The sequence below is a fragment of the Mytilus edulis genome, chromosome 10, assembly GCF_963676685.1.
Source record: "Mytilus edulis chromosome 10, xbMytEdul2.2, whole genome shotgun sequence".
Classification (NCBI taxonomy): domain Eukaryota; kingdom Metazoa; phylum Mollusca; class Bivalvia; order Mytilida; family Mytilidae; genus Mytilus; species Mytilus edulis.
In genome coordinates this window covers 35,254,857-35,273,930 of record NC_092353.1, presented here as the reverse complement: position 1 = coordinate 35,273,930, position 19,074 = coordinate 35,254,857, and the positions used below count along the sequence as shown (strand labels likewise).

Here is a 19,074-nt window from a genome sequence, read left to right as displayed (position 1 = left end):
GACTGTTTTTAGGATACCCCAAAACTGGTCATATTCAATATACCCTAATCATAAAATGAAACGGTGAATTTCCTTAAGACTTTGACAGATGATGCATGGACTCCTACTTTTTCAAAAATGTAAATATAAAAAAAAAAATAAACGAGAGGAAAATTTTGGAGTTACCGAGGCCTACCCCCTTGAATGGTTGCTCCCGTATGAAATTTTTGTAATATATAAAGAAGTAATTACTGGACTGTCCGTCCGTCCGTTATACACTTGTTAACACGATGAAACTGGTGTTTTCAACCGATGTTCACCTAACCTGATGTACATATTCAATTCCGGAAGGGGTAAAAATAGTTCCTTGACATAGCTTTGTTTTTGAAAAAAAAATCTGTTTTTTCTTTGTGAATTTCATCTCTGGCAATACATATTCAAATAATAATAGATGAATTTTGAATATTGTATTTGGGGTAAATAAAGTTCAACATATTATGACTTAATTCTGGAATGCGATGGTATTTAATATAATTTAAAGTATGATGACTGTATCACATGTATTAATTTGCTAGGCTTCAAACCAGCTGCATTTTCTTTTATAACTAACTTTACAATATTCTATGAAATTGTGAAACTTACAGTGTACCTCAATGAATATAGTACTACTAAGTGGGTTTTGTAGGACACCATTTTCTGCTTGGCACTCAAAAGACTCGAAATGATCATCTAAAGTAGCGGTAAACGTTAAAGATGTTGTCACTGCTGTACCAGCAGTAGTTGTAGAAATACCAGTTGTTATTTCTATGTCCTCTTTCAACCATTTCACAGTCGGTGGTGGATCACCTCTGGCAGACGTACATGTTAATGTTATCTGTGAATTAAGAACTATTAATATAGGTCCGTTGATGACTGGTGATCCAGGAGGAACTTGAGATGAAGCTATAAATATATTTAAAATAGTCAATATGAAGTGTATGTTAAGTGTATCAAATTTGAAAATGCACCTTTAATTTAGTTAGCAGATAATAGTGTAATATTTGAATTCCGCAAAAATGACCTTAGGTGGGATTTATGCTAATGCTATGATTATAATTAATGTCATTAATTAGATAAAGTGTATAATAAGAGAACTTAATAAGAAAATATGCCGATATGATATTTTAATAAAACTTAATGAAGAATAGAATCATTTTGCTGTAGTAAATTCTCATACATAGTGACTAATTACATAAATATTTGGCAGTTTAATGATAAGATACACTGATTTGACATTTTGTTTAAAAAAATAAAAAATAATATTCATGGATTTCACGAACCCAGAAAATCCATTTTAAAGATAGCATTTTTGATTAGTTTAATAAAAAAAAATACTTTCCAATATATGCACGCATTATAAAAGAATCTCCTATTGAATGTTATTGGTAAAGTGTGATACAATCTCATGCACACTTTAAAAAATAATATACTTGTAAGGGAAGAAAATTGAGAATGGAAATGGGGAATGTGTCAAAGAGGCCCGACCGACCAAAGAGCAGAAAATCGCACAAGGTCACTAATGAGTCTTCAACATAGCAAGAAAATTCAGCAACCAGAGGCGGACTTCAACAATGCATACCCCAAGGTTTGTCATGACGCTTAACACAGGATTTAATATGACATTTTGTTAGAGTTGCATTTATCTTCTGCATGGTTGCCCCGAGAGGGTTGATTTTATTATATATTCTTCCTAGTGCCATTACCCATAAAAGGGTGTGTCAGATTTCGGATAGAATGTAAGATCAAATTTTACACTTAATCAAACATTATCTACTTTTATGTGGTAAGGATGTTTACACTAATTACAGATTTATGAAGTTTATGTCCGTCCGACCGTTATACACTTGTTAACACGATGCAATTGGTGTTTTCAACCGATATTCACCTAACCTGATGTTCATATTCATTTCCGGAAGGAGTAAAAATTGTTCCTTGACATAGCTTTGTTTTTGAAAAAAAAATCTGTTTTTTCTTTGTGAATTTTATCTCAGGCAATACTTATGGGAGGGTTTTTATCCAGTTAGATGCCTTTAACCTTAAAATTTTAAACTGAAACATAAATGACAAATACTAACATTATCCTTACGGTCATTTAATTCAATAGATCCGTAAACCCGTTTTTGTAATTTTAGGTCTGTAACAAAGAAATATAAAGGTTGATCGACTGTTTACTATACCAATAGACTAAATGTATTCGTGGAGAATTAAATACGTTCATAAATATATGAAATACTTACCGAGCATCAGGACCATATAGATTATTACCAACAAAAACAAATATTCCATTTTAAAATCATTAGAGGGTATATTTCTTAAACTTCTAAGTACATTGTCATGATTAACGAAGCATACACGGTAAACCTACGCAATTATGTGTATATGTTTTGTTCCTTAACATTATTACCTCTGCATATTTATTAAATTGATAGGTCTGATTGTTATTTAAATCACTTGTGTAGTTGTTAAATATATTTCACCGATCATAAAGAGTCAATATATATACAATCACATCTACATTGATTCGGGGTTGATCAGACCTTGAATCTTTTTGTTTATTTGTTTGTATTGTCAATATCATCAAGTTTGTTGAGATGAATTTTGCGGAAAAATCTGTATACCATTTTTAAACGTTTCAAAAAATGGAACCACGCACAGTGGTCATGCCATGGAATGCATCAATCATCGATATTAATTGCTCTGGCATCTTTTCGTATTTAATTTTTTTATGTCATATTTTTGTAAATATACAGGACATAGGTTTTCTAGATTAAATTGTTTAATATTTTGTCACGTTGTGGTACTTTATATATATATATATGTCTTCTGTACTATTATTTGTCTAGATCTGTCTGTCTTTTTATTTTTAGCCATGGCGTTGTCAATTATTTCTAAATCTATGAGTTTGACTGTCCCTCTGGTATCTTTCGCCCCTCTTTTGTACACCTTGTACTTAAAAAAGAAGATGTGGTATGATTGCAATTGAAACATTTCTTTATTAGAAAGGAAATGACACAGAAATTAATCAACTAATATAATAGGTGACTTTACAGCCTTCAACAACGAGAAAAGCCAATATGGCGCATTTTCAGCTATAAATGGACCCGAAATGACAAATGTAAAACAATTCAAGCGAGAAAAACTAACAAATAATAAGTAGCACTGTAACAAACAAACAACCACTTATTATATGCTTCTGACTTGGTTCACATAATCATAGGTTTGGACGTTGTTTTCAATTCAGACTTGTTAATACTAAGGATGTTCTTATCCCTTGCAGATATTACATTAGCCGTAGTTGGAATATACTTTTGGAATGTTAAGCCTCAATGTTTTCAACCTTATACATGCTTCGCTTTCAAACTATTTTTTCAGGAAATGAGTACCCTTCCGGAGCACCTGATTTCACTCCCGGTTTTTAGTGGAGTTCGTGTTGTTTCTTATTCATTATTTATAACAGTTAATGTAAATGTCCTTTGATTTTATGAGTCTTTGTTTACTCCTTGGTTTTGATTGTTATTGTCTCGATACAATTTAGAATGTGGGTTAAGGCTAAAACACAATGGAGATGATTCTCAAATAGATAACTTTAATAAATATAGTCAGGCAATAAATATCAACAATAGAATAAATGTTTCCAATGAAATGAATATCACATTATAACAATAACAATATTGAATAAATATAAATATTATTTTTGTGCATATCCTAATTTGGTAATTTGGAGATTTGGTGATTTGGAGATTTGGTGAATTTCCCAAATATGCAAATATTTGGTCCCTATAAAAAGCTTCCAAAAGATATGTATTTCCAATATTAAAATACCATTGTTTTATAAATCCGATTTAAAAAGGAACTCAATTTGAATTACAACTATCGATAAATTATTTCACCATCTATTTTTGGTGCTACTTCCGAGATTTGGAGAAATCTGGTGAAAGACCGCTTGCACTTGCAAGTCGAGAATTATATTAAATTAAATGTATGACCCCCGAAATTTGGGTGATATGTGTTCCTAAATAATTTACAAGTTCCGTACCATCTCTGTCTGGTTCATCACTTGTCTCTGTGTCATTTGGTGCTCTATACAATCTGAGGAGACGTAGGCTCCACTACAATGTTATGGCGAAAAAGCCCGGATTCTGCACCAGATTTTGTTTATATAGCAACGATTACAACGCCCCCTATATTTAGCACGAGGAATATGGCGGCAAGTAAAGAAATAATACGATGTCAGTAGAATAATATGGGGAATTGCACCTATTAGAAATGAATTATAACTGTTAAACATACATACACAAGTTAATTAGACTACAGGTAATAGCACCACAATTGATTTATCGATTCACATCATGAAATAAGTAATCTGCATGCCAAAAATATCGATCAAAACAACCCGAGAAAGTTACAGTAAAATCATAGATTTAATTTCCCTGTTTGCACGGCACAACAATATATATATATATATTTCATATACTTAGCGTTGATATGATAGCTTTTGCATATATGTGTAATGAGCGGAAGTACACACACCGGGCTGATAATCCATATCAGGGACATCTCGTGCAAGTGACTTCCAGTATTTCTGGTATAGGTTATTTACTTTTTCATTGTGACGTCAGATATTTTTTATGACGACGTCAAAATTTACCGGAACTTTTGTGGGGATAGTTTAGTACTTGCTAACAAATGCCATTGACAGTTATGAATATAACAAACATAGAGTAACAATGATCATAAAACTCTTTCAAATTGTCAATGTTTCAAAATGCCTTTATTTGAAAGAGTAACATGAATAAATATGGAGGTAGTGATGTTATTGTTAGGCAATAAACGTATTTACACTTTTGGTATTTAGCTGAATTTTGTCTCCAAATGACCTTAGATCGCCTCCGAATAACCTTCTGACGTCAAGCAATAATCACTTTTTTCTTGTGAAGTCAATTTTTTTATTTGTTATGTCAAAGTTTACGGGAACCTGTGTGATTTTATTTCGTTGTAACACTTCCGGGACCAAATGAGATTGTGCTGCGCATGTGTGAACTTCAGTGTGCTGATAGCTCTTGGGCAGTTCGGACGTAGTTTGAATTGTCCTAACTTCAGATTAAATTAAACCAACGTAGTTGGTTTTCATTTTATCATTAATAAAATTTGATATAAAATATAAATAAAAGTTAGTAATCACCGGATGTAATTCGGGAAAAATTTACGACTTTTACCTGTTTTCGGCACTTTGCCGTAAACCGGTTATAAAGAAAACACATGGCGGAGAAAATGATAGAAAAGGGGTCCGCCTCAAAAAGAAAGTCTTCGCATGAAGACATCAGTAATACGGACGAAGATGAGCTTCTGTCCGAAAAGATTAATTCCGTTTCCAGCGCGGCTGGTAAAAGGAAACACGAGTCGACAAAGTCGAAAGCTTCCGCGGGTGGCGGAGCAAACACTTCAAATTCAAGTGTAAAGGGTAAGAAACCAGCGAAGGTTACTAGTAATACTGAAACTCAAAACCCTGGCCCTTCTACCTCTGCAAAAGTAGACAATCATGATGCAATCATGTCAATGTTGGTCTCAATCCAAGAAGGTCAGAAAAGACAATCTGACGATATAAGGTCTTTAAAAGACCGCGTACAAGACATTGAAGAATATGACGAGGTTAATAATTATGATGATAATTATGATGAAGGTGACGAAAACCCCCATGATGATGGGGAAAATGTAGACAATGAAAGTGAACCACCTGCTAAGAAGCAGAACAAAGATGATAATAGGTTTTCATCTATGTCTAAGAGATGTAGGGTTCAAGAAATTTATGATGACAAAATTGATGAGGTCTTGGCAAATAATGTCAATGAGTTGTTCAGGAATGGTATGAATGAGGAACAATACTCTGATTTAACTAAAGATGAAAACAATGCCAGACCTGAAAATTGTGAAGGTTTGTCTGTAGTAAAAATAAACCAGCTCATGTGGAATGTAATTTCACCAGGAGCACAATCTGCTGATAAAAAATTACAATTTCAAGAACTATTGTAAAAGCAGCAACAATTCTAACAAAAACTGTCAACAAAATGGCTCTTGACGAAAACAACAATGCCAATGGTAACACTGGTAGTGGAGAATACATTGACAAATGTAATGATGTATTGGCTTTGTTGGGCCATGCAAACCGCCAATTGAATATGACTAGAAGGGATTTTTTAAAGCCCGAAATGATGGCAGAATATGTGCCTCTCTGCTCACACTCTGTTCCTTACACAAACAACCTTTTTGGAGATGATGTCTCCAAAGTTGCAAAGGACATTGAAGATTGTTCCAAAGTGGGAAACAAGTTGAAGTTTGGTAATGGCAGAGGTAGAGGCGGAGGCTTCTTCAGAGGTGGTAGAGGAGGCCACAGAGGTACATTTAGTAGAGGTGGCTACCGTGGAGGAAGAGGTGGCTTCCGAGGAGGAAGAGGTCGAGGTTCCGGCCCTATTCCAAAAAACTCCCAGAGAGGAGGAAATCCACAGAAGTATTAGATACATCAAATGAAGTAAGTCATTGTTTTAAAGCTGGTGTATTGAAAAAGTTTTCCAATGAATGGGAAAAAATTACCTCTGACAAATTTATTTTAGATATAGTAAGCCATTGTCATATAGAGTTCATAGATAATGTTGAACCTAAGCAAGACATTTTTAATGTAAAATCTGTCTTTAACTCAAAAGATAGTGATATTGTTTCAAATGAAATTCAAAAATTACTGGCAATTGATGTTATCAAAGAAGTTCAGTCAATGAAAGACCAGTTTTTATCGCCTATATTTTTAAGGCCAAAAAAGAATGGAGAATATAGAATGATTTTGAATCTTAAGAAGTTAAATGAATACATTGAGTATCATCATTTTAAAATGGACACTTTTGAAAGTGCCATTAAACTTGTAACTAGCAAATCATATATGGCTTCTATTGATTTGAGACATGCTTATTATAGTGTTCCAATTGCAGAGGAACATCAAAAGTTTTTACGGTTTTATTGGAACGGAAAACTTTTTCAATACACATGCTTACCTAATGGGATTTCCTCCGCACCTAGAATATTTACTAAATTATTAAAACCTGTTTACTCTAGTCTTAGAGTTTTAGGTCATGTGAATGTTGGTTACATAGACGATAGTCTTTTATTAGGAGAGACTATAGAAGAATGCAATAAAAATGTAAATGACACAATTGAATTAATGTCAAAATTAGGATTTGTCATACATGAAGACAAATCTGTTTTTCAACCATCAAAACAAATAATATTCTTGGGTAACATTATCGATTCAGAAAGTATGATTATAACCCTTACTGCAGACAAAAAACAAAACCTAGTAAAAGAATGTAAATGGTTACTGCAGAGAAACTTAGCTAAGATTAGAGATGTAGCAAAAGTCATTGGACTTATAGTATCCTCGTTTTCTGCCGTTGAATTCGGTAAATTGTTTTATCGTAACCTTGAAAAGGAAAAAATTATAGCTTTAAAAAACTCAAAAGGAGACTTTGAACAAAGCATGCTTATTTCTAATCAGATGAAAGGAGATTTAGAATGGTGGGTTGCTAATGTGTCTACTGAATTAAGACATATAAGCCATGGCAGTCCACAAATTGTGATTCAGACAGATGCCTCATTATTAGGCTGGGGTGGCATATTAAGTGATAATGAAATTGGAGGTAGATGGACAGATGAAGAATAAAAAAATCACATAAATTATTTAGAAATATTAGCTATATATTTTACATTAAAATCCTTTCTTCATCTGATCATAAATAAGCATGTGAAGGTTCTTACAGACAATACTACGGCAGTGGCCTACATATCAAATATGGGCGGCACAAAGTCCATAGATTGCAATACAATTTCAAGACAGATTTGGTTGTTTTGTAAAGATAATGACATCTGGTTGACATGCACTCATATAGCAGGCAAAGAAAATCTAGCTGACAAAAAATCTAGAGAATTTGATGACAAATTAGAATGGAAATTGGAAAGGTCTGTTTTTGACCAATTATATACTTTGTGGCAAAGGCCAGACATTGATTTGTTTGCATCTAGATTAAACTTCCAATTAGAAAATTACTGCTCTTGGAAGCCAGATCCATTATCTGCATTTATTGATGCATTTAGTATAAATTGGTCATATTTTCAGTTTGTCTATTTGTTTCCTCCTTTCAGTTTATTGAGCCGGTGCATTTTCAAAATCAGAGAGGACGGTGCAAGAGGAGTAGTAATAGCTCCATTTTGGCAGACACAAACTTGGTTTCCGAGACTAATGCAGTTGTTAACAGACAATCCAATCGTTCTTCCAAAGAACAAGAAGATTTTGAATCTTCCTCACGATCCACAATCTGTTCATCCTTTACACAAGAAAATGAAACTAATTGCATGTCCAGTGTCAGGAGTAGCTTCAGAGAACGAGGATTTTCTAAAGAAACAACCCACATACTCATGTCGTCTTGGAAATCAAGTACAAAGAAACAGTACCAAGTGTATATCAGGAAATGGTTCAAATATTGTAACAAAAAACAAATTAATTGCTTTCAAATTTCTGTAGGAACAGTGCTTGAATTTTTTACAACTTTATTTAAGGAAGGTAATTTAGGTTATAGTAGTTTAAATCTAGCTCGAGGAGCTCTTTCGTCTTTAGGACTTACTATTGACAGTATTCCAGTTGGACGTCATTCAATGGTGATAAGATACATGAAAGGAATTTTTAATCTTCTTCCACCCAGACCTAGATATGAATCTACATGGGACGTTAGTAAAGTACTTCATTTTTTGCGTAGCCTATCACCAGTGAAATATTTAAAATTGAAAGATTTAACATTAAAACTTACGATGTTAATAGCTTTGACAAATGCAGCTCGAGCTCAATCAATTCATTTAATGAATGTTAATCATGTACATAAAGTAAAGGGAGAATTTATTTTTGTTTTGAATGAACTTGTTAAACAAAGCCGACCTGGTTATAAGGAGCCAACTGTAAATATAAAGGCTTACCCTCCAGATAGGAGACTTTGTGTATATACTGTGTATAAAGAATATGTATTTCGTACCAAATTGTTTAGAGGGAAACATGAACCGTTACTTTTAAGTTATGTGAAACCACATCAGCCTGTTTCAAGAGATACAATTTCTAGATGGATAAAAGTAGTAATGGCAAAAGCTAATATTGACACAACAATTTTCAAAGCTCACAGTGTTAGATCTGCATCAGTTTCTAAAGCAAAGATGAATGCAGTGCCTATTTCTCGTATCTTACAAAAAGCAGGATGGTCAGATGCAAAAACATTTGCAAAATTTTATAATAAAAAGATTGAAAAAGATGAAAATTCTTTCAGCTTTAATGTGTTGAAGAATTAATCATAAGGTAAGACATTATATATTTCTTATCTTAGTATTCAGTTTTATCATTATGGCTTTAAAGTCTCATTTGGTCCCGGAAGTGTTACAACGAAATAAAATTTAACAATTAAACGAGTCTTGCCTTGGTAAAAGGCGAAGTTTAATTGTAATTTTATGAGTTGTGTAAACACTGAAGGGATTAAATGCCACACCCTCCCTCCCTAGTTAAGGGAGACCAATATGTAGTTATTGTGGGTCATATGTATATATGTATTTCGTTGTTTGTCATATTGATAAAACTTTACTTTGAAGACTGAAGTTCACACATGCGCAGCACAATCTCATTTAATCCCTTCAGTGTTTACACAACTCATAAAATTACAATTGTATGCAAATTTGTCCAGCATTACGTAAAATTTAACAATTAAACGAGTCTTGCCTTGGTAAAAGGCGAAGTTTAATTAATATTACCATTATGTTCCTGGTCGAATTGAATACCGATTCTAATAGTATAGGTCACATTTGGTGTACAGTGGATACCTGATTCATGTATTTCGCGTATTTCCACTTCAAATGAGTTTTACGAGAAACTCACGACTGCAGGTATGTATTTGTTTCTTTTAATCTGAATTTATTTTTTTTTATTTTTTTTGCATTAGTCATGTTTGTCAAGATTTAAAATCCCCCTTTATATCGCGGCACCTCCTAACAGGGATCCTTGCTTTAAGGGGTTACTAGAAAATATTGCATTATCAAGATGTATTGCTGACTAATTGTTTTTTTTTTTTTTTTATCATATGAGTTTTTTTAAGGTAATTTATAATTCCATTTAAATATTCTGTCTTTATCTTACTTTTTCTTATATATTGCTAATACTTTTGACTCAACTGCTGTTCTACAATACGTTTTCTAAAAGTTTTCTAAAAGTACTTTTTAAAGACAAACATAATTAGTTCATAATATATAAAATATTCTATCGCTTTTATATTAACTTTTCCTTTGATCTTGCTAACTGATAATTTCCTTTCTCAGCGGAGTCGAGTGATACACAATAAATTGTCACATATATCTGAAAAAGTACCTGTTGTCAATGAAATAAACAACGTCGTCACAGGTAAAATTCCGATTACCAGGGTTGAGTTCAATATCGTAGCAGCTACGTAGCTGCTGTCGATATCTATGGAGCAGCTAGTCTATAGCTGCACGTTCAAAAGTCCAAATCTACGTAGCACTTCGTAGCAGCTACGATATTGAACGCGGCCCAGATTACCCTTCGCCTTCTTAACTCGGATGTTTTTCTCAATTTCTTCGTACCGCCTCAAGAGAGAAATTTAACCAATCTCGTTGAGATAACCAACTATAACTTTTTCTTACCATATGGCAAAACCAAAGGTACTTTATTCAAATGATTTGCACCACGTGACTTTGTCCCTTTTGATCAAATTACTTCCCTTAGCTTAAGATTGAAAATATAATTTATTTTAGATATGTGGATAATCCAGTCCTTTTTCGTCATGTATCTAAAACTAATGTATCTTTAAAAACTTCCTTCGGCGGATATTTGCAAAAAGAAATGTAATTCTAAGGGGAAATGCTTAAAATTTGACTTTTTTACGAAATTGGAAGATTGAAATCATCATGTTTTTAAAAGAATTTGGCCAAAAACTTAAGAAAGCAGGTAAGTTAAAAGTTATTTAACTTTAAAAAGCAACTAACAAGGTGTTTCCCTATATGCAAACAAATCATGAACAATATCCTCTTGCATACTGTACATGTATGTATAATTTTTTTGAATCTTTCTATTTTGCGATTTTCCGTCATTTTTAAAATATGATCTTATATAGCAATTATACTATGGTTACGCTTCCGATTTAAAACTAAAAAGGCCGAAAGATTTCAGAGTAGATAAAGTCCATTTGTTCACGGGCAGAAGCCTAAAAACATGTACAAATCACCTATATTATATGCGAACAAATTGTTCATTCGACATAGGAATTGGCATATTGACATTTTTATTTAAGGGGCTTATATAATCCTATTGTAATGGTGTCGTCATGATAAGGCAAAATGGCCGCTATTAGCAAATTAGCAAATTACCCCAAATTTTGCCATATGCGTTACCAAAGAAGAAAAGGAAACATTTTTTAATATTATATTAAATGTAAAGAAACTTATATTTAGTATAGTATCATTATGTAAATAGTGTAAGTTGCTGTGACACTTATTATGAAAGATGATATTAAAAATCTCTACAGGCCTTTTTGTTAATCATGATATATTTTTTATTTATGAAGTTTCAATAACAAACAGTTTTTCAAGTTTGAAATATGTGCCTGTTGTCATCTGCAAATTGCTTTAAAGTGATTCATAATCATTGATATTAATTCTTTTTATGTCAGGATCACCTTTTAATTTCAAAAATTGAAATTCAACACCGATTACAAATTTATATTCAAAATTACGAAGACAAGTGTCCAATGTTTTTAACACAATTTGATGCGTATCAGTATCGAATATAGTAATTCAACACAGATCAAAATGGAAGTGGCGTTAAATGTCTCCGTATCTGCAATCTATTTCCTCATATCAAAACTTAGAAAAGTCATCAGAAATTATAACACAACTTAATGAACCTCAGTTTCAAAGATAGTAGTTCAACACCTATTGAAATAAATACAAAGTAAAAGGGTCTCCTTGTCTGCAACCTCTTTCTTAATTTCAAAACTAAGACAAGTGTCCAAAAATTATAACAAAATTTGATTTTTGTATTTTATTACATAAATAATGTTCAAATTGCAGAAGAAAATAACAATTGTAGGAAATCAAGAACCTTTTCAAAATCAACAAACAATTGTCGCTTTATGCTGCCGTTTCACTTTTTCTCATTTAATAAATGTTTTCTCCTATCCCTTTTGCACACGCGAAATCGAAAGATCGAGAAGGCGAAAAAAAAATTGAAAAATTGAGAAATCGGGAAATAAGGAAATCGAAAAAGCAAAAGAAAATTCCCCGAATTCTCTTTTTCTCAGTATCCCCATTTCGCTTAGTTGATTTTTCGATTTCCCTGTTTCCCGATATCCAGATTTCTTGATAACGCGTGAAAGTGAAAGTGAAAGTAAAAGGAGAAAACGCAAAACGGCGAATTTGCCGCATTCGGACACCATAACATACAACTGTCTTATACAGTTATAACAAAGGCAATTTGGTAAAGTCCTTTCATGTGAAATTCATCTCAAACGAGGATTACTTATTCTATGCACTGTAAATTATCTCGACCATTACATGTCAACTTCCAATAGCTGTAAATCGAAGTCTTAAATTACAAGATCAGCTAAAATAAAGGAGAATGTCTTTTTTTGAATGATTCTCTAATCATAAATTCATTGTGCTAATAATGTTCCTTATCTAAGCATATATTGGATGTGCGGGAGGTAGGTCATTCTTTGAATATGAGCCTGAGGCTCAAAAGTAATAAAATAGCTTTACTTCTCTGTGAGGGGTGAAGCGTACATGTAATATATCTGTTTAAAGAAACAAACTATGTCCCAAGTCAGGAACCTGTAATTCAGTGGTTGTCGTTTGTTTATGTGATACATATTTGTTTTTCGTTCATTTTTTTACATAAATAAGGCCGTTAGTTTTCTCGATTGAATTGTTTTACATTGTCATATCGGGGCCTATTATAGCTGACTATGCGGTATGGGCTTTGCTCATTGTTGAAGGTTGTACGGTGACCTATAGTTGTTAATGTCTGTGTCATTTTGGTCTTTTGTGGATAGTTGTCTCATTGGCAATCATACCACATCTTCTTTTTTATATAACCACCAGACCATAGATGGCCAGTGATCTTGACCCTAGTTTATTAGCAATTGTTACATAATAATTTGTCATAATTCACAGTAAGTTTGTGTCGACCAAAAAAAACATAGGAAAAGGGTGGGCCTCACTGATTATCCCTAGGGTGGGAATTAATTACTTTAGAGCCTCAGGCTCATATTCTAAGAATGACCTTCATCCTGCACATCCAAGATATGCTTGGATATCTTGGATGAAGGAACATTCTTATTCATATGTTGCCTTCGGTCTCAAGTAATGAATTAGCTGGTTAAAGTGAAGACACAAACTAACTTTTTTTTTACACAAATGGTACATTGAACAAAGCATAAAAAAAATCACTAGATCATCCAGGAAATACAGTACCGAAAATATTTACTTCCCTGTTATATCACTGATATTCTTTTTAGCACATGTCCAGTAAAATACAGTTGTAGCTGTAGCCATAATGTCTTTAATAGAACATCCTGAGGCTTAAAAGTCGCTTATGGAGAGGCCCCTCTAAAAAGGTTAGCCTTAAAATTGTAATATCAATGCCTGCTTAAAGTTGAAACTGTACCAAACATTGCATAAGAAATAAAACAAACAAGATGTATGCCTCACATCTTTGTATGCAAAACATAATTAATCATGGTCTTAATAACACAAAATTATGGTTTATAAAAAGGCTTGAACACCACATTTGGTAGGCTAACACCAGGTCTAGTATTTTGCAAAAGTTCCTTTATATGAAAAACTATAGTGCCTTGTCCTTGACTAAAAGACATTTAAATGACATATAATGTAAATCTACAGCTGATCAAGATTGTGCTCTGGCAGCTGTAGTCAATGTAACTAAAGACATAAGTTTAAAAGTCAAAGTCTTAAATGTTAAATCCTCTATTAACAACTAAAAGTATTTAGCACTTAATTCAACTTCCAAGTGAAAAAGTTTCTAGCACTTCACTGGCAGATTCAGGTTTAAGTAACCTTTCAACATATGATCAAACATATTAAGTAAAATCTAAAATTTTTCAGATGGTAAAAAAGAAATTGGGTTTCTACTTTCAATTGCCACTTTGTTCTATCTGTAAACCTTCTAGATATATGATAAGCATTAAAATTTTCTTTCCAGGAATATAATGAGCTGTGTAAAAATGTATCTTTTTGAACACCAAGCCCAAATATTGCAGCAAGCCTGTCAAGTGACAATGAGTTCATGCCTCCCATTTCATTAATATAAGCTACTGCAGTTGTATTGTCATATAGAATACCAATATGGCAAGACTCTTTGTGTCTAAAATGAGAAATGATAGTTCCGACAGGCTCCATCTACTCCCAGAAAATTGTCTTTCAAATTTAGCCTATCCCTAACAGTAGTGTAGTGCGAGCAGTATGACCCCCATAAAAGTAGACGTCGGACGTGAGCGGTACATTTGGACCTGCGCGCGTGCGCCGACGCTATGTTTGGGCTTTATCGCGGACGCCATAGTTGACTCTGAAATCTAAGGATATGACTCACAGGTCGAGGCCATATGTGGGCATAAGCGCGGACGCTAACTCTAAATTTGGACCTGCGCGCTGACGCGAACACTATATTTAGGCCTTCGCGCGGACATCGGGACACCATCTCCATATTTGGACCTGAAATCGGGACGCGAGACGTTATAGTTAGACCTGCGCGCATACACTGACGCTATATTTTGGCCTCAGCACGGACATCAAAGTTGGACTTGACATAGGGATGCATACCTAAAGATATGACTCACACGAACACCTTATTTGGGTGCAGAGGCTATAGTTGGGCTTAGGTGCGAACGCTATACCTAAATATTGGACCAAACTACCCTTCAAGGTAGACGTTACGTCACACCCTTAAAAGTGGACGGTATACCCTCAAAAACGGACGCGAATTTTTCTTTGCTTAACGCTTACCCAACCCCTAGATAATAAGTCAGTGATAATTCTGAAAAAAAATATTCTACCTCTTGAATAAGTAACTTCTTATACATGCTTATAACAACTTGAAGAATTCTCCAAGATATGCTATTTATATAAATCAGATAAACTGTCAATCAATCCAGAAGGCGGTACTATTAAAAGATGCACGTGTAAAGATAATTGGATCAAACATGGTTGATATCAATATATGAAATATTTTTCTTTTTCTTTTCAGTTTTTGGATTTCTTATCTTATTAACATGACAATCGTGAAACATTCAGTAGTATTGCTTTTCGATTTCTTTCAACCACTTAATTAAGATCATATGGTGCTGATTAAAATGACACCTTACATAATTAGATTTAGAGATAAAGCACATCTGGTGATTAAAAATAAGTATCTTTATACACTTTCTTTCAATAAAATGTTTACAGGTGTACACAGGTTTTTATCTGGTCCTAATTAAAGGACAGCAACTATAAAAAATATCGTCTGTGATCTTTAGATTTTAGATTTCTTATCTTATAAGCCGTAAATATTCAGTAGTATTGCTTTCCAACTCATTTGAACCACTTATTAAATAATGCCATATCATTAAAATTTCACCCCAAATGATTAACTTAAATCCACATATGGACATTAAAAATTGTTTCTCATTTATATCCTATCTATATAGTTGTAAAGGTGTCATACCACCAATTACTCCCTCAAATTTAGACCGTATGTGAAAGTAGGCCTACTCGGACAAAAAATAGTGCATTTGTTCACCTAAACTAACCAACAAATTTGCAGAAATGAAAGTTTTGTTGAAAGAGAAATATATTAAGACCATTTTGAGCCAAAATTTATCTGTCTATGAGTTTGCATTAAAAATTGAGGATAAATGCGCTCCATAGTATACTTATTTAAGATTTCCAAAAAAAACAGGGGTTATTTTTAGTGGTACCTCCTTTCGGAAGCTCTCTGCTTTCTTATATGATTTTGAATGTATGTTGAAAATTGGCATGCAGAAAGGTGACACCTGTACGATTCAGGATATACCTAGTTTCTATGAAGTTAAACTTAAGGTAAAATATTTAGAAAGCTGTGAAAATTGCAAAATTTGGTTGAACAGATAGGGACTTTTAATTGGTGGTATGACACCTAAAGTCAACGACCGTCATTGATTTGTATATTCAAAAATACACATATAATGTATTTAATCTATCTATATTTATATACGAGAAGTTTTTGATGGAGTTTATAAAATAGAGAATAATGGGCATAAATTAATAAAGAATATAAATTTAAAAAAAGAGAATAATCGACAAACAAATAATTAAATAAAGAATAAAGAAAGATGATATTTTTTTATAAAGAATAGAGAAATGTAGGTTGCTAAAATGTATGGAATAGAGAAATATACGGCTGCTAAACTATAAGGAATAAAAAAAACTATGGGCTGCTTAAATAAAATAATAATAAAAAAAAGAATACAAACAAATATTAACATTACATTGTATTATGCTGTAAGATTTCTTTTTACTTATCCTTTTAATTGTTTTACACGTGGAGGAATTATGTCTGTGCAGAGAAACTTAATCCTAAAAAACTTTGCCCTGACCCTGTCGCAGAACATAAAATGGCCGACAACAAGATTGCCATACAAGAAAAAAAAGCAACAAATAACTTTTTACAATGCGGTTTTACCTTACTTATTCTTCTGAGCGGTGATATTGCCCAAACTCCAGGCCCAATAAAATATCCATGTGGGATATGCCGTAAACCAACAAAGAAAAATCAACGGGCTATCCAATGTGAGGACTGTCTATTCTGGCACCACATTAAATGTATAAATATGTCTATACACGTATATGATGAACTTTCCAATAAAATCACAGAGAGTTGGTTCTGCAAATCATGTACATTACCATCTTTTACAAATTCATTTTTCGAGATGTCAATCAACGAAGAAACAGCTCATTTGAGCTATCTCCCCTGTCATTCAACCACCATTTCCGGTTTGACAGATGTAAACATTGCGAGTGCAAATGACAACATGAACGAAGATGTATTTTAGGAGCTAAAAAAAGTTCGAAGCAGTAACACCAGTAATTTAATGTGTAGGTATTTAAATATCAATAGCCTTCGCTATAAATTTGAATCCATTAAAGACTTACTACACCGAAATCTAGTAGATATTCTCTTTTTATCAGAAACAAAAATTGATAAATCTTTTCCCAATGCTCAATTTTGTGTCGATAATTTTACAATGTGGCGTGCTGATAGAATTCAACACGGTGGAGGTCTCATTGCATATGCAAGATCTGATCTTGCAGCTGATAGAAAAATTCAACTAGAATTCTCAGATGTTGAATCCATTGGTATAGAGGCAGCAATTGGTAACAAAAAATGGTTCTTTTGTGGGACATATAAACCTCCTAGTATGTCAGATGACCATTTCAGTACAGACTGTGCCAAAACTATAGACAAAATTATATCAAATTATGACAACTATATTTTTATTGGTGACTTAATTATAACATGCTTAACTGTGATAAGAGTGCAATGATAAGAGAAATCTGTGATATTTTTAATTTAAAGAACATCATTAAGAAAGCTACATGTTTTACAAAAATTGCTAAAGCAACTCTTTTAGATTTGATTTTAATGAATCATGACTGTGATTTTAAAAAGATATGTAATTTTGGCACTGGAATTAGTGATGTGCACAACTTTATATCTGTGCAGTTAAATTGTGATATACCTAAAATTTTACCAAAAGATAAGATATGCAGAAGCTTTAAGAATTTTGATGCTTCAAATTTTTTGAATGATTTAGAAAATCAGCATTTTGATATATGAATTTGATAATGTAAATACAGCATATGATAATTTTAGTAAAAGTTTTATTAAGGTAGCTGAAAAACAAGCACTTTTTAAGGAAAAGAAAATTTTTCCAAATCAGGTACCATATATGAATGCAGAGCTTAAAAGTGCCATTTATAAGAAAAAAAATGTTGTATAATAAATTTCAAAAATTCAGTGGTAGTAAGAACTGGGAGACATATAGGCGGCAACGCAACTATGTTACAAAACTGAAAAATAAATCCATTAACCAATATTTTGTAGAAAGGTGTGCTGGAGGCCCGAAATCGAAAGATTTCTGGCCAACAGTGAAACCTTTTCCTACAAATAAGGGAAATGTACACCAAAAGAAAACTGTCCTCTCTGAAAATAATGCTTTAATTACAAAACAGGAGGAGGTGTGTGAGATATTTAATGACTATTTTGTAAATGTTGCAAAGAATATAGGAAGCAGTCAAATAAAGGTTGATGATGATCACCCGAGTATTTTGGCCATTAAAGATAATATTCCAGATCTTGATCAAAACAATTTTACCTTTTCCCCTATTGATCAAGACTTTGTTGAGAAACGTATACGTAAAATTAATGTTAAAAAAGCCACTGGTATAGATGGTATCTCACCTAAATTACTGCATTTTGCTAAACCTGCTATTGTAAAACCCCTTACAGATATTGTTAATTTATCATTATCATCATCAACCTTCCCTGACCTTCTTAAGGAAGCTCAAGTTGCACCTATTCACAAAAATAATAGTGTATTAGAAAAGGGAAATTATAGACCGGTAAGTGTATTACCAGCTATTTCTAACATTTTTGAAAATGCCATAGGAGTACAATTAGTACAGTACTTTGATGAAATCTTCAGTCCTTTTTTGGCAGCTTTTAGATCTGGTTTTGGATGTCAATCAACCTTATTAAGAGTGATTGAAGATTGGAAATTAGCCTTAGATCAAAATATATACCTTGCAGCTGTCCTTATGGACTTGTCAAAAGCATTTGACTGTCTTCCCCATGACTTACTGCTACTGAAACTAAAAGCTTATGGTCTCTCCAAATCCTCACTTGATATGTTATATGTTATTCAACAAAAAGAAAACAGT

At 32.9% G+C, this 19,074-nt stretch overlaps 2 protein-coding genes across 3 annotated transcripts in view; one reads left to right on the top strand and one right to left on the bottom strand.

Moving 5' to 3' along the window:
- LOC139491015 (cadherin EGF LAG seven-pass G-type receptor 1-like) overlaps positions 1-19,074 on the bottom strand; it is a 115,613-nt gene that overhangs the window by 72,049 nt on the left and 24,490 nt on the right. The window contains exon 3 of the mRNA XM_071278257.1: positions 622-921. Coding sequence (XP_071134358.1) covers positions 622-921 — 300 coding nt within the window. The remainder of the gene's footprint in view (positions 1-621; positions 922-19,074) is intronic.
- Positions 6,053-9,397, top strand: LOC139491013 (uncharacterized). Of its 2 annotated transcripts, none has more exons than XM_071278256.1 (2): positions 6,053-6,544; positions 8,203-9,397. In XM_071278256.1, the coding sequence occupies exon 1, from the start codon at positions 6,084-6,086 to the stop codon at positions 6,528-6,530; it is 447 nt and encodes a 148-aa protein (XP_071134357.1). In that variant the 5' UTR covers positions 6,053-6,083; the 3' UTR covers positions 6,531-6,544; positions 8,203-9,397. The 2 variants fall into 2 exon arrangements, with proteins under 2 accessions (XP_071134357.1, XP_071134356.1); XM_071278255.1 differs by having other exon boundaries at positions 6,061-6,544.